This window comes from Azolla caroliniana, unplaced genomic scaffold, assembly GCF_043228905.1.
Source record: "Azolla caroliniana isolate FFs.n. ecotype wild unplaced genomic scaffold, voAzoCaro1.0.p SCAF_22, whole genome shotgun sequence".
In the NCBI taxonomy this organism is placed as follows: Eukaryota; Viridiplantae; Streptophyta; class Polypodiopsida; order Salviniales; family Salviniaceae; genus Azolla; species Azolla caroliniana.
In genome coordinates this window covers 12,195,204-12,214,810 of record NW_028230457.1, presented here as the reverse complement: position 1 = coordinate 12,214,810, position 19,607 = coordinate 12,195,204, and the positions used below count along the sequence as shown (strand labels likewise).

Here is a 19,607-nt window from a genome sequence, read left to right as displayed (position 1 = left end):
TCACACTTCTTATTGGTGCATCAGATGCATGTACAAAGACATGGAACTCCTTATTCCAATATAATGATTTCAGTGTTGTTGCTTGTGATAAGTGGTCCTACCCAAAATACTACTATGTTTCTTCCAAGTTGGTTATGAACCATTACCAGAAATGGATTTTTTTCACAGGAATGGAGACTAACTCGTAGGGGCTAGTCAACAATTATGTTTACATCCAGTTACACTAAAGAAGGCTTTTATATCACTCCACTGAATAATCATTTGTTCTTGCCACTGAAGTCTCTGTTTTTGCTGGTACACTTGGGTGGGTCTGATAACTAACAACATCCATCTCTCACCCTACACTCACTTTTCATCTTCATCTTCTGTTAACTTGGTGAACTACTGCTCTCTTATGTACACAAATCATGACAAGAATGTTCTCACCAATGGTAACCCTATTGATGATTTGATCTGACTTTTCCACCTCATTTTTCAAAGAACAAATAAACCTTGCAAGCCAAAATGAACAAGCATATTGTGTGCATACCACAAATTATGCACATTGGCCTTATTAAGTGCAAGGTAAAGACAATATTAATAGTAAGTCCCAAGAAAAGTGTGACTACTTTTACTAATACTCTTTACTTAGTTCAATCAAATCTGCACAAATACACCGTGTTTTCCACCTCGCTGCCCACAATTCAGTCACCATTGTTGAACCCACAAATTATTGGTTTATGACTGCTTCAGGCAAGCTTATTGAGGCTTCCACAGAATATAAAGAACCTTCAATTCAAAACGATGTTATGTTATACAACAAGCTCCATTTCACCAAAATTTTGAAAAAATTATGTACAATAGATTCCCTCTCAAAATCTTCTAAGATCTCCACCTTGTATTGTAGACAACTCCGATAAATCAATTGTCCATATGGACATAATAAACTGAGGGAGTAGGAAAATGCACCCTCTTCCCAATGAGATGGTTGTAGTTAGTTAGCTTTGGCTATCAGATCACAGCTGTAACAATATTTGCGTGTATTGGTGTTGGAAGAGTGCTTTTTGCCTTGTATGTTAGCTTACTCTGTTTCAATCAATGTGCCAAAACACGCGCCCATACATTTACATATATATATATATAATGGCTCCTAACACCTGTATAGGACAGGGGCATTACTTTGAAAACACCAGCTTTTGTTAACTAGCTCTCTACAATATCAGTACACATGTCAAGTCATTCTCGATGCTTCAGAAACGGAAGCTCATGTCCACCTCCATTGCCCACGCAAACTTCGCCAAAAGAGATTTGTTAAATACCTGTTGATGAGTCGAATTGTTTATTTCTTTTATTTTTTATTTTTTTTGCGTATCAGATTCAAAGTGCCACTAGAATTAAGGAAAATTATATGCTAAAAAGATGTTAGTCAGGGCTCTACTACAATGACAACTAGCACCCATCTGCCATTTATATAAAATTAATGTTGAAGTTGAGCACAAAATTTCAATTCCATATTAGTTCTGTCTCCCATACGACCCTAAGTTTTTGTTAATTCCCCAAATGCACTTGGACAAACCCTCAGACAAAAAAAAGCAGAAAAAAGAGCATGCATTTAATGCTAGACGATGAAGAGAGAAGATGTGACCTTCTCAATTGGGACTTCATGCTGTTTGCACCATGCCACAGTAATGCGAGGGTCCATATAATTGATTTTGGATGTGCCCAATGCAACTGTTTTAAGGTCTTCTTTAATCATCATGTCCAACTTCATCCTCTCTATCTTGTGCCTCGTTTGTAGAATCTTTCTCTCCAACCTGGCATTGTTACATAGACTAGTTTAGTATATCCTAAAATGGTTTGAATTATAGGCTAATGGTAAAAACATAATCTTCTATACATTTCAGGATTTGGGTTCCTTTTAGAATTCCCATCTGCATCTTTTTTGACAGATTTCCCTTTCTGGGCCATTTTCAATTCTTTCTCCAGTTCATCAAGCAGTTCCTGATGCAAAAAAGATATGATTATGAATTGACTTTTGCATGTCATCAGATGATGCAGACAGTAAAAGAGAAGAAACTATATGGTGATATCAAGTTTATAAGTGTATATGGTCTCAAATGACAAAAAACATGCCAATACTGCATTACAGCCATGAATAATATCAATGCATTAAAGCTAAAAATGCAATTAAGAGAAACAACATGCAATGAAAATGAGAAATAGATTAGGCTATTAAGGTGGATTGCAAATCTGTATATAATGCTGACTTCTTAATAAAGTTGCAAGATATTCTCTGCTATCTAATGGCAGTATAGTACCCAATGCTATATGATGAAGCATAATCTTATGCGACTGTTAGAAATTGCAGATGGTCTTGTGTCTGTAAATTTAGGTTAGCAAATAATATCCCTCACATGTTTGTAGGCAAGTCCTAACAATCCAATTACACTAAAGCACCTAGCACTCTATTTCTGGATGAACCCAGCTGGATAAAACCCAAGTTGAATTATAGCTCTTGACAGTAACAACTTTGCAGCAATTCCAATAATCTAGCATTGGAGACCTACTATCCTCGATTTGCTGTGGGAAGATCTACAAGCACATTAAGATACTTCATCCTTAACCTCATAATGATCTCGTTCAAATTGTTCACAGAATGTAAACAAAAGAATGGTTTCCATGAGAACGAGAAAATAGATAACATAGATTAAACAATTACAAAACCTAAAAAGAACATACAGTAAGCTCTGCTAATTTTCCTTCTAGCTTCTCCATTTGAGCTCCATGGGTCTTTGAGACAGACCTTTGATGGTTACACAAAATAGCAACCTGCAAAAGTGCATCCGTTGGCAAAATGTCACTGTTTTTCGTTTAAATGGCAAAGTATAATATTAAGTCTTGGGAATTAGATACCTCTTTATTGGCCTTTTGATAAGCTGCAATTTTTTCTGGAATCAATTGTCCATCAGTGTCCATAAGCTACTAGAAAAATATCACAGTATGGTTAAAGAAAACTTGTGTTTATCAAAATTTATATTCTTAGATATTAACGACAGTGTTGAAAAGATACACACCAGAGTGTCCAATGTGATGGACGCATTATATGTACGGAAGACTTTAGCAGTTAGTTGTGGCATTATGTTCTTGAGATGTGTGTTCAGCTTGTTTGTGTCTAATTTATCAAAGAGATCCTCTCCATTGACTTTGTCTGCACATGCTTCATAAGGTTCAGATGAAACGAAAAATAAACTATAAGACAAATATGCACAAATTTTACCCACCTTTTTTGAAGTCTCCAATGGCGTTATAAACAGGTTCAATTACTTCCACCTTGTTATAATACCTAATGGAATCTTTCCCAAGAAAATCAAACTGTATATAATAAAAGTCAGTCTCTCATATTGGGGCTTATACCCTAGTGGTAAGCCGTATTTTTATTAAAGAGTGGGATTGGCTTCAAATCCCACCAATTTCAAGGATTATGTAGTGAATCAACAATATCTAATAGATTGGTATTTCATTGATTCCAATTTTTGACCTCGAAGATGCAATTCTTATATACAGAATATCTTGCAGACTTCTGCTATTACCTCGAGTGACGTTGGAGGAAATAGTGCTACGTGGTCTACCTTCAGGGAACAGCAACCAACTGTGTCTGCTTCATCGTCATCCTGCATTGTAAACAACTTGATTAACCAGTACAGCTAAGCACTTCTCATCATACAGTTATTGATCTTTAGAAATTCACTGGATATTCACCAGTATATGCATGCAAGAGAGAGAAAAACCAGTTTCTCATCTTACACACGAGCATAATTCAAGACTTGTTGCATCTCTATACTAACATAGCATGGTCCCAACTTCAATGGATATTCATCATTATACACATGCAAGAGCATAAAATACATACCTTCTCATTTCCTGCTCTAAGAGCAAGTCGATCAATGAGGTAGGTTGCCACAGCTATTTGTCTTGTTGTTGGATTAGATGAGGTCAAATTTGCAGTGTAAGTTCTGCGAATGTCATCAATATAATCCTGACAGATAATAATTCGCTTTAATCCTTGGTCAGATTGAACTTGCAACAGAAACAACAACAAAAAATATATATATAACTATACCTTCAAGAGTCGAGCCTTCTCATACTTTTCCTTGTCACTCTGGCCTTTCAAGTTACTGCTTGCAGCCAAAAAGACATACTTCTGCTCCTTTGAGTTAATTGGGTCATTCCAATATGCAAGCCAAGTGACAGTGTTATCATGCCTTATCTCCTTCCACCTTCAGATAAAGGGACTTGATTAAAAAACGTTTTCGGGAGGATAAGAAAGACTCCATGAGTATGTGTGTGGGAGAGAGAAAAAGAAAGAAAGATATAATTTATCACAATAAAAGTCCAAAATCAGCACATGGACATCTACAAGGCAAACTAATCTTGGAAAATCCTGTATATCCCATAGAGGGAAAGAAAATACAAATTGAGAAGAATTTCTTCTTGTATACACCTGGCTATAACAATGATGCTGGCAACACAAATTTTCATTAGATTTTAAATGCATAAAAAGCAAGCATTTTGTCACTCATACCGTCGACCAGGAATTGGACACTCAGGTATAGGTGCTTCTGCTCCAATATTAATCACAATCTCTTCAGGACATATGCGTCTCTTCACTTTTCCCATCTAAAATCAACAAAACAATCAAAGAATCACTAAAATAGAGCCATGCATGAGAAAATATGGATATATAAAATGAAGAAAACAATCCAGCAAGCAAACAAACCAACTGAATGCTAAAAAAATATGATCCAGAACAAAACTGCATACACTATGATACTAGATGACATCTAACAAAAGTGAAAATCAGCTGAATAATATACAAAGATTGATGATTAATAATAATAGTAAAACATTTATGGCATGAACCAAACCTTTGGATGCTCCCCACGACCCCGGAACAAGCCAGGTGGCTCCACTCGGAAGTTTCCAACCTTAAGTACGCAACAGAAGACACAACAAGCTCATATTCCACAAAATACAATTTTGGAGAAACACCAAAAATGCCCTTTATTTATTTATTTTTTCCTATGGCCCTGAGTTTCTATTATTTTTGCAAATGCCCTAGTTCAACCCTCAAAAGAGAGAAAACGGGGATGAATTGACTATAATAGCACATAACTCAGAAACAGAGGGGTTGACTATGAGCGTTGCAGAAATAATGAGAACTGCAAGGGTATTTCAGAATTCCCTAAATTTTAAAACAATATAACAGTATCCTTTTTTGCCATAGCATGAGTAAAATATTAAACCTTTTCCTTCACACCATCCACAAGAGCCCACATATAGTTTTCTTCCTGTTTCATCTTCTCTTCTTTGGCTGCTTTCTTCTCCTATTATATTCCCAACAGAGCGTGAAAGGTTCTGTATAAATATATTTTTAGGCATCAACCAACATTAATGAGTAAAAGTGAGTATACCTCAGTAGTCATTTGTTTCTTTTTTTCTTTTTCACCAATATGCCAATTATATATGGGAGTGAAATCACAGCCTTCCAACCCTTGAATCACATGATCCTCACCCAATATGTTTTTCCAATCGTTCCAAAAGTTCTCCACAAATTTAGCCTTTGCTGCATAATCAGTATCGTGCATTACTGCAAACATTGTTGCAACCTACATCCAAAACACTAAAACATTAAATCAACAGAAGATACTTACAAAGTTAAGCATGTAAACAAGAGAGGAACATTAAAGAAACACCAAAACAAACAAAAATTAAATCCTATAACACAATTTAACTACCACCTCCTCTTGTTCTGAAGTAAGATCCACAGGTTTCCCATTGTATAGCATCTTGACACCATGTGGTTGATAAGGAGGAGGGAATATGACACCATTATGCTCAAGAGTAGTCCACTTCTGTCCTCCACCTGATTCCATAATATCTTTCATCTTCTTTGCCTTTTTCTTCAAGCGCAATTTAGCATCTTTCTTAGTATTGGTCTTGGACTTGGACACTATGTGACTCTTCTTTACAACTGATGCATCATAATCCTCATCTTCATCATCGTCTCCTTCATCTTCCTCCCATTCATCATCCTCATCATCGGAATCCTCATCCTTCAATGGAGTCTTTGGTTTCCTTTTTTCAGCATTAAACTTTGCTTTCCTGTCCACATAATTTTTCTTCTCTGAAGAAATTGTTTGTACCAGAAGTAAATCGTTATCATTGCCAGAATCTTCTTCATCTGAATCTGAATCTCTCCTTTTTGATGGAGTTTTTAGCTTCTTTTTCTTAGAATCAGGCACCATTCTCTCAGAAACAAGCCTTTTTGTAGTAGATGTTTTCTTCTTCAAAAAGGTCTTCTTGACTATGGGCTGATTATAATCCTCACTGTCATCCTCATCGATATTATCTGTAACTGTTTTTGTCTCTGACTTTGGAGGAACAAAAAAAGTCGCACTAGCTTTTGAAACTGCAGCCTTACCTTTGTTTAAGCATAGCATTTTACCCAAAGGAATATCATCATCATCATCATCATCATCATGCTTCTCCTTCTTTATGCCTGCTTGTTTGAGCTTTTGAATAGCACCATCACCGGTATGTTTCTTCCTCTTAAAGGCAAACTGTCGGCTCAAAGGAATGTCATAATCGTCATTATCATCTACAACATTCTCTTCCTTGACAACATTCACAGCCACTGATACCTTCTGTTTGGTAGAAACACTCTTTTTGGACTTAATGCATAACATCTTTGCCAAAGGAATATCATCGTTGTCATCTTCTTCTTCCTCGTCAACCAATTTGATTGATTGTGCAAAGGAAACCTTAAGGTTCTGTAAACTAGCGGTCTCCATGGATCTGTGATCATCGACAATTAAAATGTTTCCACGATTCTTCTTCTTACCATTGACATGCCCTTGTCTGAGTGGTATGTTATATTCATCCTCATCCGATTCATTGTTGTTAGCATTGCTGATTGCAGCAAGCTCTCTTTTTAACTTTCCTCCGAGTTTTTTGTCGATGTCTTCTTCTTCCTGCTCCTTCCCTAACTCTACCTCTTCCTGCTCCTTCCCTAACTCTATCTCTTCCTCCTCGTGTGATTCCTCCTCCCCATCCTCTTCCTCCTCCTCTGATGTTGCAACCTCAATTTTTCCTTTCTCAATTTCTTGCAAATCAGCCATTGCATCCTTGTCCTCCTTCTCTTTCACTTCGTTCTCTTCTTGTTTGTTCTCTGAGTCAGCAACTACTATTGCTACTCTCTGTCTCTCTATAGCTTCATTTGATGAGTTAACACACATTTTAGAGTCTTTCTTTTCAGTTTCTTCCTCTTCATCAACTTCTGAATCAGCTGCAACTAATGATACTCCATTAGACTCTATATCCGCATTTGATGAGTTGGCATGAACTTTAGACTCTTTCTCTTCCTCTTCGTGCTGCTCATCTTCTGAATTGGCTTCTCTTATTGGCACTGCATTCCTCTCTATAGAGGACCTTGATGGTTCTACATGTATTTTGGGTTCCTCTTCTTCCTCATGTTCTTCTTTTGAGAACACAGCTATTCTTGCTTGTCTCTTCTCCTCTGTGCTCATATTCAGCGAATTGACATGCACTTTGATGTGTTTCGTAGAAGAAACCTCAGAAGATTGTTTCCTCTTTTTTATATTATTTGACATATGCATGAGAGGCATATCATCATCATCATCAACAACAACTATACCACTTCTGGAGCCACCTGATACGTGACAAGATTGGTTTTTCTTTTTGGTATTTTTTGGCATGTGTATCAGAGGCATATCATCATCAACAACACCATATCTTGCACTATTTGTTGAGCCATTTTTTTGACAATTACCTGAATTTACCTCTTTATTGTATACTTTCAATGTGACTCTCCTTTGCTCAACTGTTGTTACAGTAGTAGTAGAGTCTTGATTGTTGGACTTAACAAGGCACTTACCTGATAATCTCTCTGCTGCTTTTTTACTGGATCTCTTTGATAGAAAAGAAACTGACAGAGGCTTATCATCAGCATCATCATCATCTACTTCTTCTTCGTCATCATCATTATCTTCAGCTCCATCTTCATTTCCTTTGCGATTCTTCGGCATTACCCGAGAAGAAGCTCGGTGTGATGAATCCTTCTTCAGCAAACCTTCCTTCCCTCTTCTCCCAGAGGATGCCATTGCGGCCCTGCTTCGCTTGAGGTGGAAATCCAGCAGCAAGTCATCGTCTGAGTCGTCAGGCATAGCCAAAGGCAGCAACAAAAAGGAAAAACAGAGAATTTCCCACTCTAGCAGGATACTGAGATTAGGGGTTTTGCAGGAAACCCAAAACAGAGAGAGAGAGAGAGAATGAGAGAAACAAAATGGGAGGAAACAAAAGGAAAAAAATATAGAAAAAACAGAGAAACAGAGCGCTTGCCACTGTAGCAGGATACTGTGATTAGGGTTTTTGCAGGAAACCTAAAACAGAGAGAGAGAGAGAGAGATAGGGTTTCGCGGGTAGCGGGAAATTCGAACCTTACTCAATCAACACTGTCTTTCTTCTCCTTCTCCTTCTCCTTCTTCTTCTTCTTTCTTTCTTCTTCTAATTCTTCTTCTTCTTCTTCTTCCTTCTTCTTCATATCAAGTCTCTCTCTCTTCTCTTCTCTTCTCTTCTCTTCTCTCTCTCTCTTCTCTCTCTCTCTCTTCTCTTCTCTCTCTCTCTCTCTCTCTCTCTCTCTCTCTCTCTCTCTCTCTCTCTCTCAATGTCTCTCCCTGTGCCTCTGACTCTGTCTTCATGTCTTCAAGATCACTCACTCGGGGTCTCGGGTCGCCAGGCAATCGGACAACCGAAGACCCATCGGATCAAAAGGTATTCATTATTAACTCCAGGCGGCCAGAGAGACACGATACTCACAAAGGCGGCGATGACTATACGCAACAATAATACTTGTAGACCCAAGAATGAGCGCTTGCAGCGATGATACTGACATAGGCCTTATAATGAGCGATTGTAATGGCAGTACAAACTGAGGCGGTGATGACTATAGGAGGCAAGCACAATACTTGTAGAGCCGAGAATGAGCGATTGCATCGATGATACAGACCCGACATAGGCATTATAATGAGCGATTGTAATGGCGGTACAAACTGAGGTGGTCAAGAACGATTGTAGCAGAAATACATACATGCAGTGGTGGTAAGGAGGGATTGCAACAACAATATGTACTTACAGAGGCGGATAGAAACATGTACGAGGGAAGGAAGGTTGCAGGGGAATGATGAGCGAGGAACAATGCCAAACACTTTGCCAATGTGATTGATCATGCATAATGGGGCATTGAATCCTAGGTGGATTGGCATATGATTAAACCCTTCTAATATTCCTGTTTATGGTACACATTTAATTCTAACTTTATTTGAGATCACATTTTGATAATCCCAAAAACTACCAAACAAGTAGTAAAATCACATTTTGTTTTCTGCATAACTAATTAGTTATGTCAAGGACACGTCTAATTATTCTCATTCCCATGTTTTCACCCTTGACCACGTGTGTGGTTCGGCAACCAAAGAATCTCTCACTTGTCATACCTTTATCTTAAGAATGTAACCACCTTTGAAGTTTGTCATATGTAGAACGTTAATCATTATATTCATTGTAAAGGACATCTCATATCCCATCCATTCTCTTCATGATGAGGAATGAGAGTGTAGTACTATATAAACCAAGACAATCTCTTATACAAAGAGTTCATAACATAGTTGAGTACATAGATCATTAAACTTTGCTTAAGAATACACTTATCATTGTAATCTTTCCCCACTTTCTTATCTTTCATACTCTCTCTCTCATCTTTCATGAACACACTTGGTTCATCGTGCATCACTAGCTTCCTCTATAAATGAAGCCTTTTTGCAATGCCAATGTATCATGACATGGGAAAATTGTGGAGACTCATGCTTCACACGTTATACTACACACATTGCACCTAACTACAAAACCATATTCTTCATGGAATGGGGAAACCGTACATATCGATACATGTTAGAGTTCATCCCTTTGCCTACCATTTGAACCATTGTTTCCATGCAACTTAGCTCACATGCATTGCGAAGTGAGACAAGGCATTAGGGCACAAGTGATGAGAGTGGTAGACTATACACACTTTGCCTTAAACAAGTTCGAGAGTCGGAATATCACACTTTGATATTGATCATATATTGACCATGCTTTCCACACATATTTGACCAACCCCAATCCTTGCACAAATTTCTCTCAAAACCACAATATGCACTCTCGATTGCAACATTCATTGGTAAAGTTCTTGAACGTTGAGAGTTGCTACTCACTCTCACATGTTCACATGAAATGTAATATTTTTTGTTGCACGGGTCATATTTGACCTTTGAAGATGATAATAGAATATAGAATATATATATATATATATATATATATATATATATATATATATATATATATCACTCTCTCTACCTTTTGCCTATGACGGTGTCTTATGGGTCACTCAGGTCTCAAGTCACCATGTGATTGGAAAACCTAAAATCGATTGGATCAAAGGTATTGATTATTAACTCCATGTCGGACAAGCGATCATATGGAAGGTCTTAATTAACTCCATCCCAATCATGTGATTGGATCAAAGGCAATCAGTAACTCACTCTGAGCCAATTGTGTCTCTGCCCTCCTCTCGACTCACAGTTATGATTGAGAGAGTCCAAATCGGATTAACACCATGTCTTTGCCCCACATTGGGCTTTGGCAAGAGGGGATGTTTGTCGAGCACACACCAATAAGGTAGAGTGGGTTTTCAATGGCATTGAGCACCAGGGTGTTTTGGAGCTAAGAAACAATGGAAATGGCATCGCACACCCAATGTATAGAGTTGAGAAATGAGGAAGAGCTCATACAAAACAGGAAGCTAATGGATGTATATGCACTCTTTCCTTTCTCATTAGTTCGGTTGTCGATGAATTAGAGGGAATGGTCGATGAGTTTGTACAACAAGAAGAAGGCCATTGCGAATGCAGACACTGTGATTGCTTTCTTCAACATGAATCCAATGGATAAATTTGATATGCATTATGTGTATATGTTGTTATAACCCTCCTCGCGGTTTCAAAAACATGCAAATGCTTTGTGGCACTTATACAAGGGAATATCTTGGTGAGAAAACAAAGTTAATGGGTAAATGGAGGTCTAGTCTTTCTCTTAAGCAAAGTGTATTCCTATGGAGATGCTCATTGGCTTGTGTTCCCCATTGGGCGGAATCTTTGGAAGAGAAATGGTGTTGTCTCATCATGTGTGATGTGGTCAACAATTCAAAATGACCTCAAGACTTTTTATGGACTTGCTCATTCAACAACCCATGTATACAAAGAATACATGCAATATCTCCTAGACAAATGTTTGGGACAAGCAATGCTTATTTCTTCCAATGGACAAGATTTTGGGTATTTTGGACTATCTATGGATGGTCCGCTTATCAAACATTGTAATCGAGCTCTCGCAACTCATCCTCATTATGCATATTCACGGTCTTTGTGAAGTTACAATGTTTCTAATTAATCACTGGTGTATCTTTGCTTCAACTTAATTATGAACATGAGCTCTGACTTTTTTTATTCATGAAGGAATCAAAACATGTATCTAGGGGAGAGGGTAATCCATAATAGGGCATGTACTAGAGAATGTTTTCTTTCTAATGCGAACCATCTTCTCTTGTCTTTAAGCAATCAAACTTTTTGTGAGCTATAGAATATCCACATTGTTATGATCAATCAAACTTTTTGTGAGCAATTGAGTGTGACAAATGTCTTTATCAAAAAGCAAAATGATCGCGCAATGATAGAATATTAGATAAATGACTGTTACACAATGTCACATCTTATCCCACCGCACTATTCAAGCCGTCACTATTGATTTAGAAAGATGACAAATGGCCATTGGTAAAGAGAAAGTGATTAAGCAACATGCCTAGTGTGAATTGAGCACAAGTGAGGATTAAGGAGCACAATTAATGTTTTTTGGCTCTCTAACGAAAGTGATGCATCAAAATCGAATAGTTGTCAACTGAAATCAAATCCCATTCTTGACCTTAGAATTAAATCAATGTCATTGAACTTACATATCAGCACAACTACCATGCCTCAGCTCATGGAAACCAAACTTACACTGCCATTTTTTTAAAGATACTGGCAACACTTCATCTATTCCAACATGTATAAATATATTAGCATGTTTTCTTGCGAATCATATACATCCATAGAAAACCCTAATCCGATTCAAAAACATCAGCAAAGATCTAAACTTGAAGGTACTAACAGCACCTCCTCTATGATAAAGATAGTGGTTGAGAAACCACTGCGTTTTTCTCTGCATTTGTTCGCAAGCGAGTAGAGTAGTTGTCGTCCGTCACATTTTGTAAGAAAAGGACTAAAATACTTTGAAAAGAGTTTAGATCAGCACAAAGAAAACCAAGGTCAATTTCCATCCAATACCATCAAATCTAAACTAAGTAACTAACAACAAAAACAAAAAGCAGGGATTCATTCCATGTACATACATATTGGGGTAGTCTTTGTTAGCTACAATTCTCTACCATTAACCAGAGTGAGAGTGAGAGTGAGAGTGAGAGTGAGAGTGAGAGTGAGAGTGAGAGATGAGCCTAACCTTACCTTACAATCTAAGTGAGCTTCTGAAAAGAAAGAGAAGACATGAGAAATCCATGACTTCTTTTTTGTTTGTGTTACAAACCATCTAACCTAAAACAAGAAAAGACCCTAGCCTCAGTTTCTGTTTTGCTGCTGCTGCTGCTCCTTCCTTCCTTACTCTTCTACTCCTTTCTTCTAACCCATCAATTTTTGCAAGAGTGCCAAGGCTGCCCAGGCATCGATACAAGCATACTCGATTTGCTTCTGATCAAGATACTCTTTCTCCCAGTTGCTCATGGTAATCTTCTTCACCTTCACCAGTGTCTTCCCCAGCACTTGGTCTACCAGTTTCTTCAGCCCACCTCCATGTAGGTCTTGCCTTTCGAGCTTCTCCGAAGCCAGTGCCCCGAGCTCGACTTGGCCCTGACACGCGAGCCCGTGATCACGCTCCAGTTTACTCACATCTTGCCTGATCCCGACGCCTCCAAGAGACTTGCCCGCGTCCAATAGGAAATCCACCAAGGCACGGGGTATCATGTCTGCGTAGAGCAGCTGGACGATCAAGCAGTCTTCGGGTCCACAAAGCTGTAGAAGGGCAGCTTTGTTGTCTTGGCCGGGAGAGAAATTTGGTTTCCATTCGAGGTCGAAGCCGAAGAGGCCACCCGTCTGGCGGTGAACCCATTCGATCACCGCAGCCGCCTGGCTGGTGATGGTGACAGGCATCGTGTGTCCGCACCACGTGACCACGTGCCGGCTCGTGTTCCCGGTGCTCGGCATTCCATACAAAGGTGGGCCCCCCATCGGGCACCCATTCATCTCATTATAGCTATGGTAAGGATTCTCGTGCTCAACATATTGCCCACCATGCGAGGACCTTGATCTTGACCTTGCATTCTCGCCACCACGTGGGCTAATGCGAATATAAGAAGACCTGCCATCATCATAACTACCATGTGACCTCGAGTCACCATAGCCGCGTGGCCCCACATTGTAACCGCCATGTGGCATCACGGCATTATTGTACGGCCTCCTCAACATCGAAGCATTATGATCATAAGAATAGTACCATGGTGGGGCATGTGCCGATCCATCATCATAAGTAACAGCATGACTACTACCATACATACCTCCATCATGGTAGGGCATCATGGCATAAGTCCCATCATGCTGCTGATGTTGATAAGGATGCATATGACCATAGACCCCATCATATTGATGTTGCCGTCCATGATGATGCATGAAGTAAGACCCATCATGTGCCAAATCATGATCATCATCCTCAACAACATCATCATCATCATGATTCTTATCATGATAATGCATGGTTCTATGTGGATGTTGCTGATAGGAACCATCATGAGGATGCCTGTAATGTCTGCTAAGAAGTGGTCTTAAGACTAGACACCATGAAAGGCCATATTTAACAAACAAAGACAGAAAAAACAGAGAAAAGAAAGCAATACAGAGGTCCTTTTTTTTTGTGTGTTTGTATTGTTTTGTTTTGCATACCTAGGGTTAGGGCCAGATCGAGGGGGTTGAGGATACCATGTTGTTCCATTGATGACTGTTTCCCTTACTCGCCACTCGTAGTGGTGGGGAGAACGAGGGGGATGGTGAGGAATGCGGAAGTCATTATGGAAGCGAGAGCTGTTCTGTGAATCGTTCTGCCATCGCTGTGGAGCAGCAGCAGCAGCAGCAGCAGAAGAAGAAGAAGAAGAAGAGGAGGAGGAGGAGGAGGAAGGAAGGGGGGGATGGGATTTTCCTGCTGATGCTGTTTCGTCTTCTTCTTCTTCTGGCGTAGGAACACTGCCCATCTCTGCTTCCTTGATTTCTGCTTTGCTTTCTTTCTCTGCAGAAACTGCAGAGATCTATGGCGCGCGGGGGGAAAGGGGAAGAAGCAGGGGAAGAGAGAGAATGAAAGAGAGAGAGAGAGAGAGAGAGAGAGAGAGAGAGAGAGAGAAAAGCAGCAGAAGAGGAGGTACACTTTTCCAAGATTGAAGAAAAGCAAAAAGCTTGCTTTCCCTGCTTTTTCCAGGCTCCCAAAAAGCAAAAAGCAAAACGCAAAGAGACCGATGCTTTTCCTTGCCCAACCGGAGACTCGAAGGTCATGGGCTCAAATCCTACTTCCCGCAGTGGCATCTAAGTAGATTAAAAGAGGAGGTAACACTTTTCCAATGATTGACGAAAAGAAAAAGCTTGCTTCTCTGCTTTCCCCCCCGCTCTTTTCAAGCACCCAAAAAGCAAAACGCAAAGAGACTAATGCTTTCCTTGCCCAATGGAGACTCGAAGGTCATGGGTTCAACCCCCCCACATCCCGCAATGGCATCTAAGTATATTAAGAGGAGGTGCAGTTTTCCAAGATTGATGAAAGAAAAAGCTCGCTTTTCTGCTTTCCCCGCTCTTTTCAAGCACCCAAAAAGCAAGAAGCAAAGATACTAATGTTTTCCTTGCCCAATGGGGACCCAAAGGTCATGGTTTCAACCCTGACATTCCGTAGTGGCATTTGGTAGATTAAGAGGATATGTATAGAGCAATACGAAGATGGAAAATTGGGTCTTGAATGATATACATACCCAAGTTAGGGCATCGAAAGAGCCTCTTGGACTCCTTACCCCCACTTGACATGATACAAGAACCTAGAGTTTTAGCCTATAAAAGAAGGCTCACTATCGTCATAGAGGGGACACGAGTTATTAGGTTCTAGTGAGCTTTAGTTGCATACACATGTTCTTCATTCAAACCCACAATACGATTCATTTCTGTACTTGATAATATTGGAGACCCGGGGGGCCAGGGTGAGAGAAGCTCAAATTTGTCTCTCAACTTCGTTAGTAGGTGGTCTAGCATCCTTTTTCATTATTTCTTCTTTAATGTTATTGCCCAACATTAATGAGTTTCTTACATTTGGTATCAGAGCAGGGTTATCGTGTTCTTGTGATTGCTTTTTTATTGCTAACCTTGGAGCAACTAAAACAATTCATCTTCTTGATCCAAGAGCAAGCAACTCAATAACTTCAATATTCTCCTATGTTTCTCTCTTTCTTCTCTTTGTAATGGAAAAGCTTAATTTGGGTGATAAATTTTTCCTCCAACGTTCATGTCGTATAATGTATTACGTTACCATGTCTATTTTTTAATGAATGAGTTTATTTATTTTTGCCCTTATGTGTATATGCCAATGTGGTGTTTATGCCAAGGAGATGCAAACATGGTGTTGTTGTGGCACTAACCTCGGTTTTTCCATGAGCAAAAGGGGTGGTGCCAATGTTTTGTGGTGTTGTTGTCTCATGGTACATGTTGTTTGTTTGGGTTTGGTGCCCTGATGTGTCATCTTGGCAGGCTTGGTCGAGCGAACATGGTGGGCTCTATTGCACCACTATTGCATGCTATAGTAGTCAAACACCATGGCGGACTCTGCTCTATCACATGCATTGTGGCTACCTCAATAGGACTGCCAAGGTATGTTCCACTAGCCCGCACCAACTACTTTTTGATATTGCCTGCCCCTTACCCCTTTTCCCCTTCTTCATAGTGCCATGATGATGACATGATGTGAGGCGCACACATGAAAAAATGATTTAGACTATATATATAAATATATATTTAAAAGATTTACATGCGGAAAGAAGAAAGAAAGGTGATTGGATGAGGCAAGTTAAAGATAAAGAAAAATGTGTAGCTCAATTGAAAAGAACTTACACTAGGTGTGGATGGTTGAGGGTTTGAGTGTTCTTTGAACCTACCTATGATGGATGAATCGTCGATAAATGGGATTGACGAGAGAAATGAAAATGGATGGACACAAAGATCAAATTTTTGCTCATGTACTATGAGAGTTACGTGTTTTATTATTATCTATATAATTTTAATCGATGAAGCCTTCATCACGATGATTGTGATGGAATTCTTAGATTTTAATTCTAACTTCGAAGTGTGTAGTAGCATCCTTTACTAATTTTTTTAGCCGAAATCGATGACTGGATGTCCCAGCTTTCCACAGTAGAAGCACGCCCTTCCCTTCGATGTTGACCTTGGTCTGGACATGTCTCTATTTTGAGGACTTCTTTGCTTACCCCTTCCTCTATTGGAGTCACCTTATGCGACAAGGGCCTTGTGATCAGAGATGGATTCTCTGTCAGCTTCTTCATTCAGCAAGCTCGACTTCACCATCTCTAGGGATAATTGCTTGCATTGTGGTCCTTCATTACCAAGGGTCACCAAAAGCGTCCTCCAGCTATTCGGAAGGGATCCCAACAGCATTAGTGCCAATACCTCGTCAGCCAAAGGTACTTCCAGAGACTTGGTTTAGTTGATTAGTCCTTCGAAGGTGTTCAGGTGCTTAGCAATGCTTGAGCCATCATGGTACCTCAGTCTCACTATCTTTCTGAAGACTAACACTCAATTTACAGAGTTATTGTTCTCGAACATGAACCCGATCTTCTTCCACAGGACTTTGACATCTATCTTCTCATTGAAGTTATTGTATAGACTCATGTCTATAAAACACCTTATGTATGCCGCTGCCTTCTGATGCACGAGTTCCCAAGTCGATGCATCGATCTTGTCAGGCTTGGTCTTGCCGTATTGCACCGACAACCATAAGTCTTTACAGACAAGCATATCCCTCATCTTCGACTTCCAGACAGAGTAGTTGGAGCCGGCCAGCGTGAACAATCCACCGAATGAGTCATCCATATTCCTTTGCTTGAAGGTTATAAACCACGCTTTGATATTAGTTTGATAGAAAAATGGGTTCGGCCATAACCGAACTTCAAGGTCTAGAGAGAAAAACTGAGAACTAAACATAGAGATACGAGATGTTAACGTGGAAAACCATGGGAGCCCAACAACCTCGAGCTCGTTTTTGTCTAACCCACGATTACTAGCACACTCTCTCTCTCTCTTACCTCGCTCAAATTTCAACTCTGTACAACCACATGGTCAACTATGTAATGACCTCTCTATTTTGATGTTAGCCATACGTGTATTTATACTTATACACTTGTAAGGGTTATTTACCAATATAGCCTCTAATCTTCTACGACTCGATCAAGATACTTTTCGTTCGAATGTCTTCCAGTTGATACAGTTCCTCGTTCGGATCCGACTGTCCAACGCATCCCATCTAGAGGGACTTGTCTACCAACAAACGTTTCTTGTTCATTTTACATCGATCATGAGAGTGGTATTTGAACCCACGCCCTTTCGGACTAGAACCTTAATCTTGCGCCTTTGACAAACTCGGCCACCTCATCCACTTCCATACATTTAAAAATATCTGTGCCTCTAATCCACTATGGCTCGATCAAGTTTTCGAATACTTTCCGGATCCGACTGTCGAACACGTCCCATCCGGAGGGACTTGTCTCATTGCCAAAACGTTACATATTATTTTTACATCTATGATGAGAGTGGGATTTGAACCCACGCCCTTTCGGATGAGAACCTTAATCTACCTCCTTAGAGCATCTCGGCCACCTCATCCACTTCCATTTAGGATATCATACATCAATGATAGGAGTGGGATTTCAACCCACGCCCTTTCGGACGAGAACCTTAATCTACCGGCCTTAGACCAACTCGATCACCTCATTCACTTTTGCTTAGGACATCAACTCGTTGCCAAAACATTACATGTTACTTTTACATCGATGATAGGAGTGGGATTTGACCCCACGCCCTTTCAGACTAGAACCTTAATCTATTGCCTTAGACCAACTCATCAACCTCATCCACTTCCACTTAGGTCATCAGTTGTTGCAAAAACGTTATACATTCATTTTACATCCATGATGAGGATGGGATTTGAACCAACGCCCTTTCGCACTAGAAAGTTAATCTAGCGCCTTAGACCAACTCGATCACCTCATTCACTTTTGCTTAGGACATCAACTCGTTGCCAAAACATTACATGTTACTTTTACATCGATGATAGGAGTGGGATTTGACCCCACGCCCTTTCAGACTAGAACCTTAATCTATTGCCTTAGACCAACTCATCAACCTCATCCACTTCCACTTAGGTCATCAGTTGTTGCAAAAACGTTATACATTCATTTTACATCCATGATGAGGATGGGATTTGAACCAACGCCCTTTCGCACTAGAAAGTTAATCTAGCGCCTTAGACCAACTCGGCCACCTCATCCTCTTCTGTTTTACATTACACGTTCATTTTACATCGATGATGAGGGTGGGATTTGAACCCACGCCCTTTCGGACTAGAACCTTAATCTAGCGCCTTAGACCAACTCGGCCACCTCATCCACTTCTACTTAGATTATCAGTTCTCGGCCAATTCATTTTACATCGATGATGAGGGTGGGATTTGAACCCACGCCCTTTCGGACTAGAACCTTAATCTAGCGCCTTAGACCAACTCAACCATGTCATCCACTTCTACTTAGATTATCAGTTCTCAGCCAATTCATTTTACATCGATGATGAGGGTGGGATTTGAACCCACGCCCTTTCGGACTAGAACCTTAATCTAGCGCCTTAGACCAACTCAACCATGTCATCCACTTTTGTTTAGGACATCTGCTCGTCACCTAAACGTTACATGCTCATTTTACATCGAGCAATGATGAGGGTGGGATTTGAACCCACGCCCTTTCGGACTAGAACCTTAATCTAGCGCCTTAGACCAACTCGGCCACCTCATCCACTTCTGTTTAGGACATCTGCTCGTCACCAAAACGTTACATGCACATTTTACATCGAGCAATGATGAGGGTGGGATTTGAACCCACGCCCTTTCGGACTAGAACCTTAATCTAGCGCCTTAGACCAACTCGGCCACGTCTCTCCACTTCTATTTATGACATCTGCTCGTCACCAAAACGTTACATGCTCATTTTACATCGAGCAATGATGAGGGTGGGATTTGAACCCACGCCCTTTCGGACTAGAACCTTAATCTAGCGCCTTAGACCAACTCGACCACCTCATCCACTTTTATTTAGAGTATCAATTCTC

The 19,607-nt window shown here is 39.9% G+C and overlaps 2 protein-coding genes and 3 non-coding genes across 6 annotated transcripts; all 5 read right to left on the bottom strand.

Moving 5' to 3' along the window:
- Positions 1-755: 755 nt before the first annotated feature.
- LOC147850087 (uncharacterized) lies at positions 756-8,321 on the bottom strand. 2 transcript variants are annotated; one of them, XM_087337029.1, is made up of 15 exons: positions 5,778-8,318; positions 5,451-5,645; positions 5,283-5,363; positions 4,905-4,964; positions 4,562-4,656; positions 4,100-4,256; positions 3,890-4,015; positions 3,570-3,650; positions 3,261-3,351; positions 3,054-3,187; positions 2,893-2,958; positions 2,719-2,808; positions 1,877-1,980; positions 1,625-1,793; positions 756-1,298 (listed from the first exon to the last, which is right to left on the bottom strand). In XM_087337029.1, the coding sequence occupies exons 1-15, from the start codon at positions 8,220-8,222 to the stop codon at positions 1,230-1,232; spliced, it is 3,963 nt and encodes a 1,320-aa protein (XP_087193155.1). In that variant the 5' UTR covers positions 8,223-8,318; the 3' UTR covers positions 756-1,229. The 2 variants fall into 2 exon arrangements, 1 of the variants encoding a protein (XP_087193155.1); XR_015531720.1 differs by lacking the exons at positions 756-1,298; positions 1,625-1,793; positions 1,877-1,980 and having other exon boundaries at positions 2,748-2,808; positions 2,893-2,961; positions 5,778-8,321.
- A 4,177-nt stretch (positions 8,322-12,498) lies between these two features.
- LOC147850086 (uncharacterized) lies at positions 12,499-14,477 on the bottom strand. The gene is made up of 2 exons (XM_087337030.1): positions 14,139-14,477; positions 12,499-14,004 (listed from the first exon to the last, which is right to left on the bottom strand). Exons 1-2 carry the CDS (start codon positions 14,441-14,443, stop codon positions 12,825-12,827), a joined length of 1,485 nt encoding a protein of 494 aa, XP_087193156.1. The 5' UTR covers positions 14,444-14,477; the 3' UTR covers positions 12,499-12,824.
- Positions 14,478-18,814: 4,337 nt separating this feature from the next.
- On the bottom strand, positions 18,815-18,895 carry TRNAL-AAG (transfer RNA leucine (anticodon AAG)). The gene has a single exon. It is a non-coding gene; the product is annotated as a tRNA-Leu (tRNA).
- A 318-nt stretch (positions 18,896-19,213) lies between these two features.
- On the bottom strand, positions 19,214-19,294 carry TRNAL-AAG (transfer RNA leucine (anticodon AAG)). The gene has a single exon. It is a non-coding gene; the product is annotated as a tRNA-Leu (tRNA).
- A 206-nt stretch (positions 19,295-19,500) lies between these two features.
- Positions 19,501-19,581, bottom strand: TRNAL-AAG (transfer RNA leucine (anticodon AAG)). Its single transcript has one exon. It is a non-coding gene; the product is annotated as a tRNA-Leu (tRNA).
- Positions 19,582-19,607: the final 26 nt, after the last annotated feature.